Raw genomic sequence first — 19,868 nt, 5'->3', positions numbered from 1 at the left:
GTAGGGGGGCAATTTACTCAAGTTATTTGTTTTTTTTTATTGACGATAATTAATAATAAATATTTAAAATTATTATTTAAATTTATTTATTAAGTCAAATAATTAAAATATTTATTTAAAAATATATATTTATAAAAGGTAAATTCGAAGAACATATTAATTACAAATAAAAACAGGGATACTAAAATTAACGCACTCACGTCATCAATAAATTTTATCGGCCAAATATGAAGAAAGGAGCTGAGTTGGGTGGAAATGGCGAAGAAGAAAAGGGAAACGAAGGCGCAGAAGATAGCTACTCAGCTTTGAAATCGAAGAAAAATTATCAAGGTGACCTTGTTAGTGCCACTAGCGATGATAATCTCAAGGAAATCCTTCGCGAAGTCAGAACTTCAAAACTCCCTGTAAGCAATAAATCAGGCAATTATATATTTTTGGCTATAATTTGTTGCTAAATTCTATGTCGGAAATTCTATTTTTCAGGCAGTAATCAACTACGGTGCATCATGGTTTGTCGATACCGCTCTTTTGTTTATTTATTTCGACGTCTTCGTGTGTTTTAGAATTGAAGTATAGAACAGCGGGTACACATGCGCATCAGGTGTTTGTTGAAATGTTGAGATGGAAGAAACTCATTCGTCTTGGTAACTCGGGTTTGCTGTTTTTTAGGTGTGGAGTGTGCAGTCAGATTCTGCCTACATTTTGCGAACTGAGCGGCAAATTTCCAAAGGTTTCTTTTGTGTATGCTGACATAGATGAGTGCCCTGAAACTACTCAGCATATTCGGTACACGCCCACCTTTAATTTCTACAGAGATGGTGAAAGAGTTGATGAGATGTTTGGTGTCGGAGAAGAGCGTCTGCGGGATCGCCTCTGGCTGCATTCTTGAATAAGTTCCCTTTTTTTGCCTTTATTTTCTGGTGTTGGGGAATGAATACCATGATTTGTGCTTCCATATGAATCTTGACTCTTGAGTGCAAGATTCATATATTCAAAGAAAATTGTTTCAATCAGCTTTATATATATGAATTAAGCACACAACCACTACTATATATATGTGTACTCACAAGCCCAAAGAAAGAATGGGCTAAGTATATATTAAAAATTAAAGCCCAGGAGCTACACTGGGCTAAAGCCAACCATAGCCCACATTAGTTTGTCTTCACCATCAAACTTAAGAGTTAAGGGTATGAAAAAATATAGAATTGTTCGGTATACCGAGATTACCGTACCGAAAAAATACCGAATTTATCGAATTTTTGGTATACCGAAGATTTCGGTACGGTACGGTAACAATGCCGAATTTTTTCGGTACGGTAACGGTATACAATTTAAAAATTTTGGTATATACCGGAATACCGAAATACCGAAAAAATATACAAAATTTTTAAAATATATAATATTTTAAAACAATATATTTATAAAAAAATTTAAAATATAAGATTTTTTTCGGTATCAAATGGTATATACCGATACCGTAACGAAATCTCGGTATACTGTACAATTTCGGTATAATCAGTATGCTAATTATATGTACCGAAATTTTCGGTACGGTATATGATTTTCGGTACGGTACGGTATGGTATACCACCCTTATCGGACTAATGCAAAAATACACACCACAAAATTATTAAAGATAAAAACTTAATTTCAAGATCTAAGCACAAGAATGTTAAGGATAAGAAGTAACAAACCAAACAGTATTCGTCAACCCAGGTGAGATTGATAAAAAGAGGAGGAGCAAGTTGTGCGTCGGTTCGAAGAAGCAAGAGCAGCAAGATGCACGTATACATGTGAAGAAAAAATGTTGGAATAAAATATTTGTCTATATTTATTAGAATAATCGAAATATGGTGTTTGAGCTGCTGTACGTCTGTACCGTTCAAAAAATTTGAGTTGTACCGTTATCCTAAGTTATATTTTTTAATAAATCGGTAAACGTTCAGTCCTAGAAAAAATATGAATCGAAGTTGAAGTATAAGAACTTGAAGGATTTGGAAGGATGAAAAAGAAGATTGAATTTCATATATTCCTCTCAAATCAGATAAAGGATCCAAATCAGGCCAATTTAATTTTGAGGGCCAAACAGGTGGAGGAACGTGAGCTGTGGATTGAAAATCCAAATCTGCTCAAATCCATTTTCTCACGAATCCTACACTATTCCATTATAGCCCCGATTATAATGGACCAAAATCAAATATATATTTCGAAAAGATTTCTAAAATTTTTAGGTTAACTGTAAGACATGGTTTTCCTTTTCACTACTTTGATACATAATAATTTTAAAAAAAAATTGAGAATGTCTCGCAAATCAATTTTGTGAGACGCATCTCCTAGATTTGTGAGACGGATCTTCTATTTGGATTACCATAAAAAATATTATTTTTTATGTCAAAAATATTAGTTATTATTGTAAATATGAAACAGAGATTAAAAGGTTCCTCCAACATAAAGTAAAATGTATAGGCAAAAACTTGCGTGAGACGGTCTCAGTGGTCGTATTTTGTGAGACATATATCTTATTTAGGTCATCCATGAAAAATTATTATTTTTTATGCTAATACTATTACTTTTTATTGTGAATATCGGTAGGGTTGACTCGTTTCATAGATAAAGATTCGTGAGACCGTCTCACAGAAGACCTACTCAAACTTAATTATTGATTTGGTACCACAATGTCCCCTTTTTTTAAAATAAAAAAAAAAAAATTATCTTCTTGTTCTTGATACGGAACATAAACGCCAAAATTGGGTGTGTATACAACCTCCACGACAATATCACGATTAGGCCAAAAAACAAATGCAAAACATATTATTTAATTGGATGTGGTCTCAAATTGAGGAATTCATACGACTACTTATTTTGAATATTTTTGGTGGCATCCACAAAGTTTGTGGGGAATATTTAGCTAGTTGATGTTGATGTACAACAAATAAAGATATATATATATATATATATATATATATATACACACACACACACTTTATAATATATGAAAATATACTTCCAAAATTAAAATGCTTCAATTATATTTGTGATTCGTGGTTCTTTTCCCGTGGAATAGTTTATAGTCGTCGTGCTTGAGAATATCATTGACCAATAAAACACGTTATGTCGACAAATAGAAGAAAGATGATACCCCTTAACTAGCAAGAAAATTTGTAAAATAAACTTAGTCCGCTTTTTTTTTATATATATATACATAGAAAATTATCTTCTCGAATACATTTGAGAATGTTATTTTCTTATATAAAAAAAAATTGACCTTGGCGCTGATACCAATTATAGGACCAAGCGATTGTCGTTGAACCAAAAGTTATAGCTGGTGGTAATGGTGCAACTCAAATCTTTTAAATCGCACAACAGCTCAACCACCATAGTTCGATCATTCAACCAAATAGAGACAATTATTTCACCCAACAATGTGTAGTAAATAATCTTAGGGTGTGTTTGGTTGATGTGTTTAAATAAGGATAGATAAATAACCACATACTTATCTAATGTTTGGTTAAAATTTTAAGATATATTAATAATCATTTTGACTCGGTTTAAAACATAATTTTATGATTAATTATTTGATTATTAGTCTAATAAATTAAGTGAGATAAATTATCAACACACCACAAATTACATTTAGTAATAAAAGCATAATAATGATATTAACCAAAATAAATGCTTCCAGCTTCTCATTTTTAATTATTTAGATATTTTTCAATTCAATTTCTATATGAAAATATAAGTTTTATAGACCCCAATTTCCTTATAAAAAACACTACACCATATATGCTCAAGATAATAGATTCAAGATAGTTTTATTGCAATAAAACTATACTAGGTATCATTTTATGTTAGGAGTAGTTCTCTTGTGAGACGGTTTCACAAATATTTATCTTTAAAACAGGTCAACCCTACCGATATTCACAATAAAAAGTAATACTCTTAACATAAAAAGTAATATTTTTCATGGATGACCCAAATAAGAGATATGTCTCACAAAATACGACTCGTGAGACCGTCTAACACAAGTTTTTGTTGCCTTATGTTAATTAAATATTCGTTTTTATAATGCTTACTGTTTCATCGACTTGTTTACACCTAAATTTATACTTATCGTCATGTCAAAAAAAAATTTATTATTTTTTTCTTTTTTTCTGTCACTTTGTTTTGTTGTGGGGATTTTAGACGTCTCCATATTTCATCACATAATTCTTGAAATTCTTTTGCAATTTATGAGTTGTCCTAAATTTATGTTAAACAAATTGAAGTGCTGAGTTGTCTTAAAGATTAGGTTAAGCTATAAGCCTATAACTATATCGTGTACCCTTTAAAATCTTTTACAATCGAAGATTAAGCTTACTTTTTACCATCATATATTAATTAATTCCATTAGAATACATAAAATCTTAATTAAATTTCTTCTTGAACTGTTGCCTTATTATTATTATTATTGTTATTATTATTATTGTTATTGATTTTTTATGAATTTATGTTTCTGAGATGGACCTCGGTAAAATCCTTTGTTGTTTAATTTTTTTGGCATATCTTTGTAAATTATTTTTATTTTTGTAAAAATTTCATAAATAAACCTTATATTCATTATTATTCTAAAATTTAAATACATCATTTTCTTAGCTTAGTTTCTTTGAATATGGTATATCGGCTGGAAACATTGTGTAGATGCATGTCTTGAGGTTATATGCCTTTAAGAACAAGCTCGATAGATCTAACAATGTCACATACTATAATCAATTGTATTTCCAAGCCTTCATATGGTAACAGAGTCATGGGAATACTCTGGTTATTATTATTGTTATTATAAATTATTATTATTATTATTATTATTAAATGAGAGACTTGAGGCCTAATTTCAATCAAATTTTCTTTAATTGATAGGTAGGTAGAAATTAAATGCTAGTGGGACAAATAGTTAGTGGTCAGCTACTTAATGTCTTCATATGATCATAATAAATAAAAAATTTCTCTAAATTAATTGCTATTTAGGAATAGAAAATTATTTATTTTGTGTAATAACATAGATTATTGGTTGATTACGCATCTTGAAGGTCCTTGCTACCTTACATTTTCACAACAAACTGATTTCTTACAATAACTTTGTCTAGCAAATCATGATCAATTAAAATGGCAGACGTGATATTGTCTTTAGTACCAATTGTAGGATCTAGTGTTTGTCACTTTATCAAAAATTATAGTTGATGGTAATGATGCAACTTAAATATTTTAAATCGTACAATGATTGCAATACAAGGACAATTATTTGACCCAATATTAGTAATTAAATTAGTACAGCACATTACATAACTTAATCGTTGGAATTCCTTTCTTTCTTTCCCTTTTAATTAAGAAGAATATTGGAGTTCCATTCCTTGACATTTATGCTATTATTTATTCATAGGTTTGACGTATAATTCTTGAAAATGCTATATCACCTGTTCCTAAAAATTATTCAGGTGGAGAAGGGCCAAGTTACAAAACATGTTAAATATTTTATATTTTTACTTTTTTGGTAAACTTTAATTACCAAGATTTCCTTGGGAAGTAATTCCTATGGGTTGGTCAATTTTTTTTTCATTAACTTATTCTTCCTATTGAGAAAATTTTCTAATAAGAAAGGACCCCAACCCCCCCCCCCCCCCCCCCCCCACACACACACACACACACACACACACCAAATAGAACTTTTATGGGCTCTTCTGCAGATATTATATTTGATGCATCAAGGTTAATGAAGTGATCACTTTTGTACTTCTTTTGAAGCAGGATCGGTTTTCTTGAGTTTATTATGTTTCATCTTTGATATATTTAAGGTAATTCAAGTTTGAAATAATCGGTTCTTGTTGAACTTGATCAATTCAGGCTTGTAAACATCAGTTCTTGTCCTGTTTTGATGCTATGTAAACGTTTCTGTTTGAATAGTATTTTCTCATTCTTTTGAGTTACGATGATAAAAAAACAAAGTTATAGAGATTGTATTTGATTCTCGTATGGCATCCTACATCAATGGAAAATATTACTTACATGTCTGCTTACAGGGTTGCCTGGAATTCTTGGTTTAGCCGAATTCTTGAACTTGGTATCTGATATGAGGGAAGCATTCCTTCTTACTTGGCTTTGTGAAATTTAGTCACGGTCATGGGTGGCTGTGCATCAAAGCCACATAAACAGCTGAAATCCAAGGCAAAGTACTTGTACAGGTCATGCAAGTTTCGCCGCAGAAAGGTCGCCCCATCAGTTTCGATAGGCCACGATATGGATGGGGAAGTTTGCAGTGATGTCTTTACTTTCCGAGATTTTGTTATGAATGACACTGATGACCGGGAAATGACGAGATTCCGGAGATCTCAGGTGCCGAATTGCACTTTCCATCTGCCTGATCAGTGGCAAAGGAACCATAAAGAAGTTGGCGAAAATGGTACCTGAACTCAATCCTATATCTGAGATTTTCTGGATTTAGACTTTAACCTTGAATGAACACTAGCATATGATGAGCATTTAGCATTCACTTGAAGCTTTCATTTATATGATTTCCGGTGTCTTAATACAAGATTTGAGTTATGAAATGTGAGGCACAAAAAAGAGATTGCAAGGAATGAATGCATGAGTTATATTGTGATTGTTGTCGAAAAATTTGGTTATAAGTTCTTTCTACTTGATGAAAAGAGTCATAGATCTCGTTAGCTGACAGAATATTTATTGATTTCTTTTAGCAGAAAAGCGGCAAGAGGAAGAATGGTTCGACTCTCAAAGTGCCCTTGATTCTGATACTGATGATGATTTTGTTAGCGTTGATGGAGGTTGTTCTGAATAAATTTATATTTCTCTTACAGTTTGCCACCAAGCTAGTTCATATTTGGTAATCTTTTTTCCTTTGATGGCAGATGGTTTCACATTATTAGACAGTGCGACCATGAGGATATCAAATAGCCCCGTGACTCAAAATGAAAGCAACTCATGCTTCACTGACTACGGATGCAATCAACAAAAGAAAGATTGCTGTAAAACAGAAGTTCTTTCTAGTAGTGAAGAATACGTAGAATACGATGTTAACAAGAAACAAACTGTTGATAATTCATGCCTGGCAAAAGCTGAAGAAGCTTGCACCAAGAGGATGAAAGTGGATTTCGAGCATTTCTTAGATAAACATGAAGAAAGAAAGCTGGACCATTCATTAACTCAGTTTCATTCTTCAGAGAACGTGTTGGACTCAAATCAGACTCCAGCATTTTCAGGATCAGCATCAATCGGAAAGAAGGCAACTTTTATAGTGACTGCTGTAAAGAGGAAGTTTAGTGATGGAGATGGTCAGATAGAACTCTGTAACTGTACAATAACTATAGCATGATTGTTATTCAGTATATTTAAATGACAAATTAGATGACCGAATTAAAGTTATACGAGTATAATTACAGGTTCCTCCAAAAGGTGTTTATATCATCCTAGAGCAGGTTTCCTAATTCCAGTCTCACTGGAGGAGAAGCCGAATCAAGGCTGCTGGTGCCCCGTTCCACCTTCTGCCTTTAAGCTACGTGGGGAGAATTATTGCAGGTATGTTTTCAATTAACATCCATGGCATCATGGTTTTTAGCTTTCTTTCAATGGCTTAGTAACTAGAGTATGCTTTCTTGACTGCAGAGATAAAAAGAAGTATCCTGCTCCCAATCATAGCCCATATATACCTATTGGCATGGACTTGTTTGCCTCCCCTCGGAAGATGCATCACATTGCGCAGCACATTGAACTACCCTTTGTTGGATCAGAATGTGAAATACCTTCAATACTCGTCGTCAACATCCAGGTAAATAATTATCTCTTCAACTTTCAATCCAAGAAAATGCATGTAACTTGATGTTTTCTTGTGGCAGCTTCCTGCTTATCCTGCTGCCATGTTTGGAGATAGTGATGGGGAAGGGACAAACCTCGTGATATATTTCAAATTGTTGGAGAATTTTGAGAAAGAAACTTCTCCTATATTTGTGGAAAGTATAAAGGTACTAAAGATCAACTCCTACCCAAAAATTTACGTGTCACCTTATTTTATTTGACAGTCGCTCTAAACACTCAGGTTTGTCCAAGTTTTATGCCTTCGTTAAAATGTTTTTTGGAAATGATAGCGCAAGAATGATCTATGACAGTTGCAAAACTTTTGCTGACTGTGTTAACTTGGTAAATTTATACAGAGACTTGTTAAAAATGAAATGGAAGTGGTGACGGGGTTTCCAAAGGAATCTGTAGTCCCTTACAGAGAAAGACTAAAGATAATGGTCAATCCAGTAAATCCTGAGGAACTTGGCTTGAGTTCTACAGAAAGGAAGCTTGTGCAGGCATACAAGGATAAGCCGGTGCTTTCACGTCCCCAACATTCTTTCTACAAGGTATTTTTTTAACAGTATAGATCATCGTTTCGAACCTGAGAGTAAGCGATCAAACAAAGATTCAAGTGATTATATTATTGAACTTTTAGCTTGAATTGTAACATCATAACGATTCTTGTTTTTAGCTTCGAGTGTCACATCATGTTGACTCCTATTTTTGCAGGGAGCTAATTACTTTGAGATAGACCTTGATGTACATCGGTTCGGCTATATATGTAGGAAAGGACTTCAAGCATTTAGAGAAAGATTAAAAAATGGGATATTTGATCTTGGACTGACAATTCAGGTGATTCGTTGAGTATATATCTTCCAAGGATCTCTTACCTATTGCAGAACATTGTTTTATACTAATGAAAGTGTCCACTTCACGTGTTTGTTTATCATAAAGTGCAAGTTGGAGCAATTATTGGAAGGAAATTATAGGGTAGTAATAACTGTCAGCTATCTTGTTTTGTTGCCTGCGTGGTACAATAGTCAAAATATGATATTTCCATAAGATTTAAAGACTTGAGTTGCGTATTTGTTCTCATCAACAAGATTGATGGCTGCAGGCACAAACCAGCGAGGAATTGCCTGAGAAAGTTTTGTGTTGCGTTAGACTAAACAAGATCGATTTTGTAAATCTTGGACAGATGCCAACATTTGCAGCTGCTCTCTGTAAATGAATAAGCTGAAGGGAAACTAGATATTGTTGCTAATTGTAAGCAGATTAATCATCTAGAATATGTTGAGCCAAATCAAAGGAGTTGAGTTTCAGCAAATCTTGACTTCTTATAGTCGTATTTTCGACAACTTGATTGCCTCGAGATTCTTCAATTTGTGATCTTTCGAGTCACTGTTTCTTAAAGTATTTCCATAAGTTGTGAGACAGAATCTCAACCTCAAGCTAATTTTACGATGTATACTTTGTATGTCACTTGACACACGGGCTTGAGCGTATTGGGCACATATATTAGCAGAGAAAGTCCTTGTATTTTTTGGCCTTCCATATTAAACTTTGATAGGTCCGAAAATACGATTTTTTTTATCGTGATAGTAGCACTGCAGATTACAAAATATTCTGAATGATATCAATTTCCAACTCACTTTATGAAGAGAGAAAAAGGGAGAAACATGCATATAAACACATGCAAGTACTTGAATGCTCGGGCAGAATGATGGTTTTTATTGGTAGGATCACAACCTTTTGATGTGATCAGAACTATTCGGATGGACCCGATCTGTCTAATATGACTAACATCATTTGGTGAAAATAAACATAGTTGTGATATTTCTCTTCTAATCACAATTCAACGGTCCCGAGTGCGTCTATTTGATAATGTTCACAACCTTATGATGCATAATCATATGATTTAAGAGCTTTGATTGCTCCCAATTCCACAGTGTCATCATATGCCATGGGATCGAGCTCCAAAGTCACCCTGGTTTTCTTTCAATTATGCATATAGGAAGGCTATTTAGATGACAACCATGCGTAGTGCAACATTTGCTTCTAGATCACCCATGCCATTTTCGCGACATGCGCGATTCAGGCTCAATTGTTCATCTCCGAGACAGAATAAAAGGGAAGATTAACTGGCTTTACAACCAAAGGGGTGTTTAGAAATCCATTATTATTTTTCAAATGCAACAATATCACAACAAAATATTTGTAATTTACACAAAGAATGCACATACAAGAGCACAAACACCAATGTTTCCTATTCAATAGATATACGAGAAACCGTATCCAACTCATGCTTTTGTATCCTGTGGTGTAATCCATTTGTATTACTAAGTTTCTGTATCTTCTGTATGCTCGATACCGAACAAAAACCCCAGCAAAAATTGCACAACAGACCTCCAAGAAAGTATTCTATTCAACCGCTGCATCACCTTTTTCATGTTCCTCAATCAATTTTTGAATTATTTTTCAATAAAGCTACGTTATCTGTTCTTCTTTAAATTGCAGACGTGCTACAGGCTGTTGTTCATTGCTCCCGAATTCAATCCTGTTTGATGCTGCTCCATTGGTCAAAACATTCTGTGATCTGAAATGAGAGGCGGAGGCGGTGCTATGGCTGCTTGCTTTGGCGGCTGGTACATCGTGAGTGTGCTTTCCTTCATAAGTTGTTATGACAGCTTTTGGATCGCTTGCAGCTCTTTCAACATGCTTACGGACATTGCATCCGGGACTAGTGCATTTGTAGTAACTTCTGCAAAAATGAGCAAACAATGTCAAGTTGTTGCAAACACAGTATAAGTGGATGAAATCATAGTAAAAGGTGGCCTAATATTTACACATTTCAAATATGGTTCAATGGGTCCTAATAGTTGAATAGGTTACACTAAAAAGCTCAATCGAAATTAAGATTCTTTAAGCTAAAGTTTACTGGACAAGCTCGAACTCAATTAGAGTAGTTCAAGAGCTTGCGAGCCAGTTCATGGATTTAAGAATAATTTGTGGATCCAAGCACAAGTTTCTTTGTGTTGGGCTCCATCAAGCTTGAGCTCGATCCATTTACAAGAATTTAGAGTTTTTTAAATGAAAAGTAAAGAACGAAAAAATATTTCACCTTGGATAAGGGTTCCCTTTAACAACCTTCTGGCCATATTTTCGCCACCTATAACCATCATCTAAAAGATCAACTTCGCTAGTTGTTTGCACTACGATTCTAGGCTCTGTCACCGTGCGATGGTTTGATGCTTGCTCTGATGTCTGGACCTCAACATTCCTGCACGAGCGTAATCAGACAATCCTTATCAGGGGATATGCAAAACAATCGAGTATAAGATTATAATCCTGTGGAAAACAGTATACCTTCTTTTGAATTCGGGTTCATCTTCATTTCTTCCATCTAACCTATTTTCAGCGTCGCCCGTTTCATCACTATCACTTGATGCAGATGTATTTTCTGGAATAACTTCATCTTCATGCCTAGGCCTACTATTTCCGATTTGAACCTCGAATCCTGTTTCAGAACTTGGGTTTCCAGTATCTCTGGCACGCTTACTGGGCGGGGAATGGTTGTGTTGGCCTTTGTATATAATTTCGGTTATTTGGCCATCAAAGGATCGTTCGACTTTCTTCTTAACTGGACAATTTGTATGTGTACATTTATAATAGCTCCGAGGATATTCACTACCCTTAACCTGTTTTTGTCCATATTTCCGCCAGTTGTACCCATCATCTGAAGGTTTATCCACTGTGATGTTTAAAGGCTGAGGTTTCTGATCAGACTGAGAAACATCAGACGACTCTTTTATATTGTTAGGATCTGAAATAGGAGGTATCTGCTGCTGCAAAAGTGGCGGCTGCAAATGCAGAAGTGACGAAGCCGGAGCAGCGGACAAAGATGGGTATGGGTGCTGGATGTGCATCTGGGATTGAACTGGAATCTGAGCCAGGATTTGTTGATGCGATGATCCAAATAGTCCCTAAATGTGACCACGCAAAACAATTTAATAACATCCTCAAAAAATCAACACAAGTACCAGCTCTACCTACTACAGACAAACTAATAAAAAATCATCCCAGAAACAATTCAATTTTTACTGTCCTATGTAACAAATACCTACGAGGAGGGGTTGAACTTGAACTACAAGTTTCAGGCTCAATTCAGTAATCACAAGTCACTCACCCCTTCTCCCATTTCGCCCTCCCCCAAATTCCAATATCTGCACCAAAGTATAACTCACTCCTAGGCAGTAATTCATCAAGAAACGTTCAATTTACACATCGATGGAGATAAAGAATCATCGACCAATAGATGACAGAGTGACAAAGCATTCAAGAGAAGCAACCGGTCACAAGTATCTAATAAGATACAAAAAGTCTTTGAACAGAATCCTAACAGGCACCGCCCTCAACAGATTGCATCCAAATTTCACCCTGCAGCCCTCCCTCCACTTATAAACCTTAATTCCGAAATATTCTAGTGCCAAAAGGCTCACCAATGTCACAACAACGACGCAGCTTCGAAATGAAGCATGTTCTGAAATGTTCCACACAAAACTTTTGTAATTCAATAAGAATTTCGAATGATGATTAAAAAAATATATCGATCTTGAAACTTTGTCCACGAGATATTTCCCTATATTTTACAAACAAATACCCCACGGCTCAATATGCTTCCGCATTTACAGTATTTTTCTGTAGCTCTTAAGAAAAGTCAAACCAAGTCTTTAGCGACAAGGAAACCATCAAGAAGACCAATCTCCAAATCTCCATTCCATGTATATTATTTCATTTTTTTTTCCTTCGCAAATTCAATCATTTGCTACAATAATCTTTGAATTACCCATTTTCTGTCCACCCTAATCCATAACATAACCCATTAAAAAGAGCTTTTTTTATATCGAAACTCTAATCACATTCATGCCAAGCACAGGAAACGCATATCATATTAAATTAAATAACGTTGTACCAAAAAAAATCCTAAAGAAGTACCTGCGCATACGAAGAGAAGCCCGGTGAATCGAGCAAGCTCGCGGGGCTCAAACCCGGAGGTATCGTAAATATTCCTGGCATAGGAGAGACCGCCAAACCTGCCGGCCGACTCTGCTGAAACCTGAATTCACCACTCCCACCTCCAGATTCCCGACTGGACTCTTCCGCAGCCTGCTGCGGATTAACAGAAAAGCCCTGCCTGACATCAGGAACCTCGGCAGGAGATGACACCGCACCAGAGAGAAGCTGAGAAAACGAGCGGCAGTCGGTGTCAGGATCATTTTCAGCAAAGAAACTGGAGACCAAAGTCATCGGGCCCGGGCTCACCCCCAGCCCGCCAGTAAAGAGATTCTCGATCGACCTCGTGGAGGGCAAGGAAATCATCGGTCGCGTAGATGTGGTCCGAATATTGGAGGATGACGGCGGCGCCGGATTTCGCTCCTCCATATTCCTGATTCAGTTTGACTTTGACTTTAGTGTTCCAATCGTGCAAGAAAAAAAGTTTGCAGGAACACAGAGAAAAGCAGTTCGTGTTTCGTTTGAGTTCTTTGATAAAAAGTCGTCGCCTCTGTTTATTTGTCAAGTTTCCATTTTTACGGTCTTCCTAAATATCTGTATTATTGCATCCAAGGACCTGTACATATCCCATATCACACTTTAGCCCCTACTATTATTATCTATAATATATATTATATATACTAGATATAAATATAATACACTTATTTATGTAATGATAGAAAATATTATTTATAATCACAATATTATTACATATATTTCTTTCATCTTAAGATGTGAATCAACATAATGTTAAACTCAGGATTTTGAGCGGATTTGAAATTTTTTTGTATTCTTCGAGTATATTTTTTTGAGTAGGTCTCTTGTGAGACGGTTTTACGAATTTTATCTGTGAGACGGGTCAACCAAACCGATATTCACAATAAAAAGTAATATTTTTAGCATAAAAAGTAATAATTTTTCATGGATAACCCAAATAAGATATTTGTCACACAAAATACGATCTATGAGACCGTCTAACACAAGTTTTTGCCATTTTTTTATCCAATTTTTAATTTGATTTCCAACCTATTCATTTGAAATACAGCTATTTCAAATCTTTTAATTTTATTTAAAATCTTCCGATAAATCCAAATTTTTTATTTGAACATGACCTAAGGTGATTGTTCTTGGATCGATGAACTCGAGATAATTGATTTCAAATTCACTGATTAGGTTGGATAGACAAAAATGAGGTGAAACTTAATTTTATTCTAATTTCAACAATAACTATGGTTGCTTTTGAAATACACCGAAAATATGTGTTATTTAAAATTCATTGTCAAATCTTTCTCTCGAAATAAAAAATTTCAATTCAAGTGCAACCTAATCTTTTCAGCTTTTTAGCAAATTTCAAATTGTAACTTAGCTTTGAAGGAATTTGATAGAACTTTATTGAACTAATATGAAGTTTTCCATTTCTTGGTGTTGGCTAGATTTTTGTATGGTGTCTATGTTACCATTTATCAAAAATATTTATAGTATAGACCAAAAATAATATTATGGTATGATATTTTCATTTTAATTTCATTAATCAAATTGTAGTTTAGTCTTCCGTTAGTTTTTGCCATTATGATATTCAAGAATTGGAAGGCATTGTTTGCATATTGAAAAGGAATGTATTGTTATTTTTTATTCCTCTTTAAAAAAACAAAAAACAAATGGGTGTATATTTTTGGAGTCGATACTGGTTGGGCATGTCTACTTCTTTAAATTCAAACCCCAACAGATAGACAGGGGCTGCTTTGACAATTGATTACAAACATACGCAATAAATGTCAAAATATAATTAAATCAATATATATATATATTGTTAATTGAACGGACGATTATAACCCTGCCAATTTTTGGTATTTAGAGACGGCTAAGTCCTTGAAGTTGTTAAAAATAAAAATTTACGATAAAAAATAAAAATCTCAAACTCTTAAAATTTACTATACTACAAACTTTATAAAAATATTTTTCTACTCAATTATGATTTTCTTCACACATTAAAAGATTTATTTATAGAATTTTTTTGAAAAAAATCCAAAAATAAATTCATAGTTACATACATTATTCAAAATACCAAGTGCAAAATCAATCCAAATCGATTATTCCATTGAAAAACATATAAAATTTTGGATTTTTTTTTAAAAAAAACCCTACCTGATGCATTCTTTTTTTGGAAAAAAATAGCTCTCTTATATATTTCTACTCTATACATGATCTGAGACGAGCTACTTTTAAAAGAAAATAAACCATGGGTCCATTATTTTTATTTCCTCTGTACTTTTCCCACGACTCAAATACCTTGACTTAATGAAACACAGGGAATGTCATCGATATGTTAATAAAATATGACAGGAACCACAAATGTAACACCACGGCAATAATTAACGAGCAATGCAATAAAACTAATAAATTTGCTGCCAAATCCAATTCATTCTCCCCACATTATAATAAACAAGAAGAAATTCAAACAGCTCCGGGAAAAAAACAAGAGATAAAATAAAAAGATAAGCAGTGTCACAAGACGAACCGAGTACGAAAAGGTAGTAACTTAATAGTCGAGAGCACAAACCACCATCTATTCAGTCTTGATAATTCCAAACATGATGGCGAGATAGTCCTCCCATCATTTACTAATCTGTAATATAACGTCTATTTCATTGTAGATTAAAAAACCATGGAGCAATCCCGGCAAGCGAACAAGCTACTTGGGACCGATGTCCTTGAGGGCACAGATCTGCTCCTCTCCCATGGCAGACATAACACTCACTACAAGATCCTTCCCCTCAGCAAACCCATCTTTAATCTGTGTATCAGTATAAACAGATAATCTTAACAAGGGATTAACAAAGATATTTTTACCTGCACAGCTATAGTTCAAAAATATTCAGGAGACATAGTTTTATCACAGCTAAGGACATATACAAATTTGGTAAAGGAGGGATCACAAGGGGGTTAAGTGAAAATTGAATGGATTTTGGAGGTGAAGCTTGTAATATTAGAAAATTTTAAAACAAAGTTAAAATTTATTTAACTCATCACCCATCCCATCGAAGGTCAGTGCAATGCAAAAAACCATGGTCACGACTCCCGACTAAAGAATTAGGTATCAAATAAATGATGAATGATAAAAGGAGATTTCTAACAACAACATGAAATAAATCTAACCTGGGGAAGGAGACTATCATCAGTTGGAAGCCTAAGGTCATCCTTAGTGTTACCATTCTCGGTGAGCAAGCTCACCTACACCATTAATTTATCAGGCTATTACACACTGTGTTATAAAAATTAAGTGATATAAAAAATAGAAAAGTGATCACGTACAAATCCATCCTCAGAGATATCAATAAGCTGGTAGTCAGTACGGTTGACATGTGGAACCTGTAATTAAGTAAAAATCATTTTCAATACTTTCTCCAGAACAAATAACAGCAATGCATTAAAAGCATTATAGCAAAGAGGATAAGATTACGTCGCAGTTATGGGAGGATGGAACAATATCTTCAAGCTTCTTGGAAGTAAAGATGTCAATGGCAACAAAGTGACACTTTGCATGCCCGTGCTTCCCAGTTTTGGAGGTTGAAACTTCCACAACCTGCAACAAATAAGCATACAGTAAGAACTCAATAGGTCTCCTACATAATTACCAAATGCAAAGACATTAGAAGTGGCAAGAGCAATCGTAACAAGATCATATGTAACCTTAACCACAATCTCAATCCAAGTTATTCCGTACAAGCAAGTGTATTATTTGGTTTGTTAAATAGGACAGCAAATATTTTTATACTCCATGTCCTAAATCGTACATACCTCTCCTTTCTAGGGCGAGTACTCGCAACAAATAGCCTCTCAATTTTCTAAATTGAACATTTTCTTTCCCCAAAACCCTCTCGCAGGCGAGGGGCAGATGGGCTCACTCCTTGAAGGAGGAATAAAAAGTCAAACTTCACTTGCGATTTTACCAAAAATGCAATCTTCGACATCCCCACTTCTCTAAATTCTTATGTCAATCCTGTGAGGATGCAAAACTCACAGCCTAATCATAAGATCGCACGAATCAGATCTACAAGCCACAAACCCAGTAATGCAAACGACAACACCAACAAAATTAGAACTTCGCCCAAACTTGTTGTTGGAAATAAATCAGAAAATTGAAAACCAACATTAATAAACAACATAAAGCCCAAACATGACAATCGACCAACAAACAAAATAATTATCGCCATCAGTAGACGACAACACAATTACTCAGATAAAAAAAAAATGACAAGCATGAACACACAGCAGGATTATACACGTGAAATTCATAAAAAAAATATATAATACTCGCACGCTTAGATGCATAAAATGAATGAAAGAGAGAAAAAATGGAACCTTGCAAGGGCGGCCCTTGATGACTATGTAACCGTTCTTACGGATTGTTCCAGCCTGCTGAGGATATGTCTTCGATGCGCCGGCGTCGGCCTTGGACTCGAAATGATGCTCCTCGTCCGACATCCTCGGCGGCTAAGTTCGATCGGAGGAGCTAGTAGAAATTTAGAGAGAGGAGTTGGTGAGATAAAGCAGAGAGCCGGGCCTATGGCGAAAGAGCTGGGGTGTTACTATATAAGGATTGGGAATGCAGGGGATTGAGAAATTAGGGCTTTTTTGGAAGGGGAGAGGATTCAGAGCCGTTGATTTCTGGGGTGCATGGATCGACGAATGAGATCTTTTTTAGGCTCTCGCGTCAAAACGACGCTGTGTTCCGAGGGGATATTTTAGTTTATCTATTTAAGCCGCCTGGTTCGACTTTATTTATTCGGCAGGTTTTTTAGGGTGCGAACTCGTGCAGGATTGTAACGGTGGACCCGCATGCGGGAAAAATGGCATTTCCCACATATAAATACTGTTAAACGAGGATGCATATTTTTGTGTAATTTATTATTGATATTAATTTAAAATATTTGAAATTATAGAATTAATTAGAGATTAGACGTTTTTAAAAACTTCAAGAAAATAAAATTATTAAAACTAGATCATAAATGTACATGATTTTTTCCTTAATAATGTACGTAACAAATTATTAGAATAAAATAAAATTGTGTGCAAGTTTGCCTTCGAATCGAGATATTATGTTCAATGATTGAATTTTTTTTATTACAACACATGCAGAGAGGGGATCACCCGGAGAAGTGGATAATCCGGCAGGGATGAAACTATTGGGCTACCAGCATTTTTGAATTTGAAATGCCTGTTAGATAAAAGAAGCTTCGTGTCAGACAAGTGAAGATCAGGGTATCACCTAATTTTACACATTAAAATCTTGGAATTTGTCAGTCGGGATATAGAAATCAAATTTGACATCAACAGAACCAGAGCTCTCTCCAGTGTCTTTGTATTCAATATTAGTTATCATTCCAGTTTCATCATCCATTTGATACTCCGATCTCACCCTTCGAACCGGCACTGTGACTGAATAAATGGTACCATGATCTGGATCTGTTGACACACTGAGCTGAACTTTGTCCTGTGATTCTATCTCGACGAAATCAGATAGTGCAGTTACAACATTGCTCACGATCTTCTGTTTTGCCACTTCACTAACGTCACATCTATCGGAGAAAAGAATCATCTTGAGGCGTTGCTTAGCAATATTGGCATTTGAGTTCTTTCTTGATGTAGTTGATGGAAATATAATCTTCCATGCCAAGTTTATACGCTCAAAGAAGTTGAGATTAATAGCATTGAGGAGGAAGCTCTCCAACTCCTCGCTGATGGGATTTTGGGAAATCTTGTATTCTGGGAGAATTCCAAGCGGATGTTTAGAATGACAACGAAGGCTATGGACATCAAGTGCTAAGGGAGAAACATTGGATGTGGAATGTAAGAACATGCCGCAATCGACCTACAATATCACAAATACGTACGTTTACGATAAATGTGCTCAATATACAGATAACGATGTAACACAATGCTCAGCAACCAGATTAGACCGCACACTTCAAATTCAGAATATCGCTTCAAAAAGAATAAGTCTGCGTCCAACACAAAATGGAAAGACAACTTCCATAATGATACAAGTATTCAACCTCATTTTCAGTGCAAAACATTCAGCAGCAGAATAAAAATCCCTTATTTTCACACCACAACCCACCGTGCAGATATAATATCTTCTATATAAAAGGTGTATTTTATGTTGTTATGATTCAAATATGTATTGATACACGACATGTTGTTGATTTAGTATTAAACTAGATCTGAATGCTGATTACCATCTACGAAAATTCCAATACAAGCATAGTTCCCAAACATCAACAACAATTAGCCAATGGTCATAGACAGCTAAATATGCATCCAGAAGCCCAGATTCAAGCTTGGATATCGTCAAACAGCGAAGAAAAAAATGAGACAAAAAGGAAATTAGCTCGATTTCGGGTAAAAATCCTCCAACACAACTAATAACTAAACCCCAGCGGTACCAAAGCAAATTCTTCACAAGAACGAAGATTACAATTAAGCCTCACAACCTCGTTCAACAAATGTATAATAATAATGCGAACACAAGAACAAAACTACGTTTCTCGGCAAATTATTGCCCTCATCGAGTCCCCAGACAAAGCCCTAAACTACATTTAGAACATTATTATCCCCTAGCCAGAGATAACTAGAATTTCTTCGATGAAAAGATATTTATCGAAATGCGTGATATTTAAGATGGTGGAAAGCTTAAAAACAAACCTTGGTAGGGGGGTAATGCCTGGAAGCGCGCAGAGAACTTGACTTGCAAGAATTCAGAGCTGCAGAAACCCTAATATCACATGAAATCGCCATTAGCTTATCAATTTCTGAATCAAGCTCACTCTTCTATGGAGAAATATTTCCTAAAACGGTTCGCCCGAGGATTTCAGGTGCATTAGTGGGTGTGGACGTGGGTGCTTTAAACGACGTCGTTTCCGTTAAGTTGGTCACATTATGCGATGGAGTAGCACTGTATTTTGAAAACAAATTAAATTTTTAGTCATCTA

At 35.0% G+C, this 19,868-nt stretch overlaps 6 protein-coding genes across 8 annotated transcripts in view; 3 read left to right on the top strand and 3 right to left on the bottom strand.

Annotated features, from left to right (window-relative positions):
- Nucleotides 1-147: 147 nt before the first annotated feature.
- Nucleotides 148-1,013, top strand: LOC140830597 (thioredoxin-like 3-3). The gene is made up of 3 exons (XM_073193999.1): nt 148-404; nt 484-509; nt 670-1,013. Exons 1-3 carry the CDS (start codon nt 228-230, stop codon nt 887-889), a joined length of 423 nt encoding a protein of 140 aa, XP_073050100.1. The 5' UTR covers nt 148-227; the 3' UTR covers nt 890-1,013.
- Nucleotides 1,014-5,672: 4,659 nt separating this feature from the next.
- On the top strand, nt 5,673-9,308 carry LOC140830593 (uncharacterized). 3 transcript variants are annotated; one of them, XM_073193992.1, is made up of 10 exons: nt 5,673-5,825; nt 6,051-6,430; nt 6,729-6,812; nt 6,897-7,340; nt 7,428-7,563; nt 7,651-7,813; nt 7,881-8,006; nt 8,196-8,390; nt 8,554-8,676; nt 8,942-9,308. In XM_073193992.1, exons 2-10 carry the CDS (start codon nt 6,151-6,153, stop codon nt 9,053-9,055), a joined length of 1,665 nt encoding a protein of 554 aa, XP_073050093.1. In that variant the 5' UTR covers nt 5,673-5,825; nt 6,051-6,150; the 3' UTR covers nt 9,056-9,308. The 3 variants fall into 3 exon arrangements, with proteins under 3 accessions (XP_073050093.1, XP_073050094.1, XP_073050092.1); XM_073193993.1 differs by having other exon boundaries at nt 6,726-6,812; nt 6,897-7,319; XM_073193991.1 differs by having other exon boundaries at nt 6,726-6,812.
- LOC140830595 (PLASMODESMATA CALLOSE-BINDING PROTEIN 2-like) overlaps nt 8,081-19,868 on the top strand; it is an 87,180-nt gene continuing 75,392 nt past the window's right edge. Inside the window, exon 1 of the mRNA XM_073193995.1 lies at nt 8,081-8,090. The gene's annotated coding sequence lies outside the window, so the exon portion shown is untranslated. The remainder of the gene's footprint in view (nt 8,091-19,868) is intronic.
- Nucleotides 9,950-13,398, bottom strand: LOC140830592 (probable WRKY transcription factor 3). Its single transcript, XM_073193990.1, has 4 exons — nt 12,820-13,398; nt 11,191-11,807; nt 10,946-11,104; nt 9,950-10,585 (listed from the first exon to the last, which is right to left on the bottom strand). Exons 1-4 carry the CDS (start codon nt 13,264-13,266, stop codon nt 10,312-10,314), a joined length of 1,497 nt encoding a protein of 498 aa, XP_073050091.1. The 5' UTR covers nt 13,267-13,398; the 3' UTR covers nt 9,950-10,311.
- LOC140830591 (eukaryotic translation initiation factor 5A-2) lies at nt 15,249-17,575 on the bottom strand. The gene is made up of 5 exons (XM_073193989.1): nt 17,239-17,575; nt 16,337-16,459; nt 16,189-16,245; nt 16,033-16,107; nt 15,249-15,670 (listed from the first exon to the last, which is right to left on the bottom strand). The coding sequence occupies exons 1-5, from the start codon at nt 17,359-17,361 to the stop codon at nt 15,569-15,571; spliced, it is 480 nt and encodes a 159-aa protein (XP_073050090.1). The 5' UTR covers nt 17,362-17,575; the 3' UTR covers nt 15,249-15,568.
- Nucleotides 18,013-19,785, bottom strand: LOC140829688 (cell division topological specificity factor homolog, chloroplastic-like). The gene is made up of 2 exons (XM_073192994.1): nt 19,582-19,785; nt 18,013-18,748 (listed from the first exon to the last, which is right to left on the bottom strand). The coding sequence occupies exons 1-2, from the start codon at nt 19,672-19,674 to the stop codon at nt 18,152-18,154; spliced, it is 690 nt and encodes a 229-aa protein (XP_073049095.1). The 5' UTR covers nt 19,675-19,785; the 3' UTR covers nt 18,013-18,151.

Source organism: Primulina eburnea, chromosome 4 (assembly GCF_022965805.1).
Source record: "Primulina eburnea isolate SZY01 chromosome 4, ASM2296580v1, whole genome shotgun sequence".
Taxonomy (NCBI): Eukaryota; Viridiplantae; Streptophyta; class Magnoliopsida; order Lamiales; family Gesneriaceae; genus Primulina; species Primulina eburnea.
This window is presented reverse-complemented; position numbering and strand designations above follow the sequence as displayed.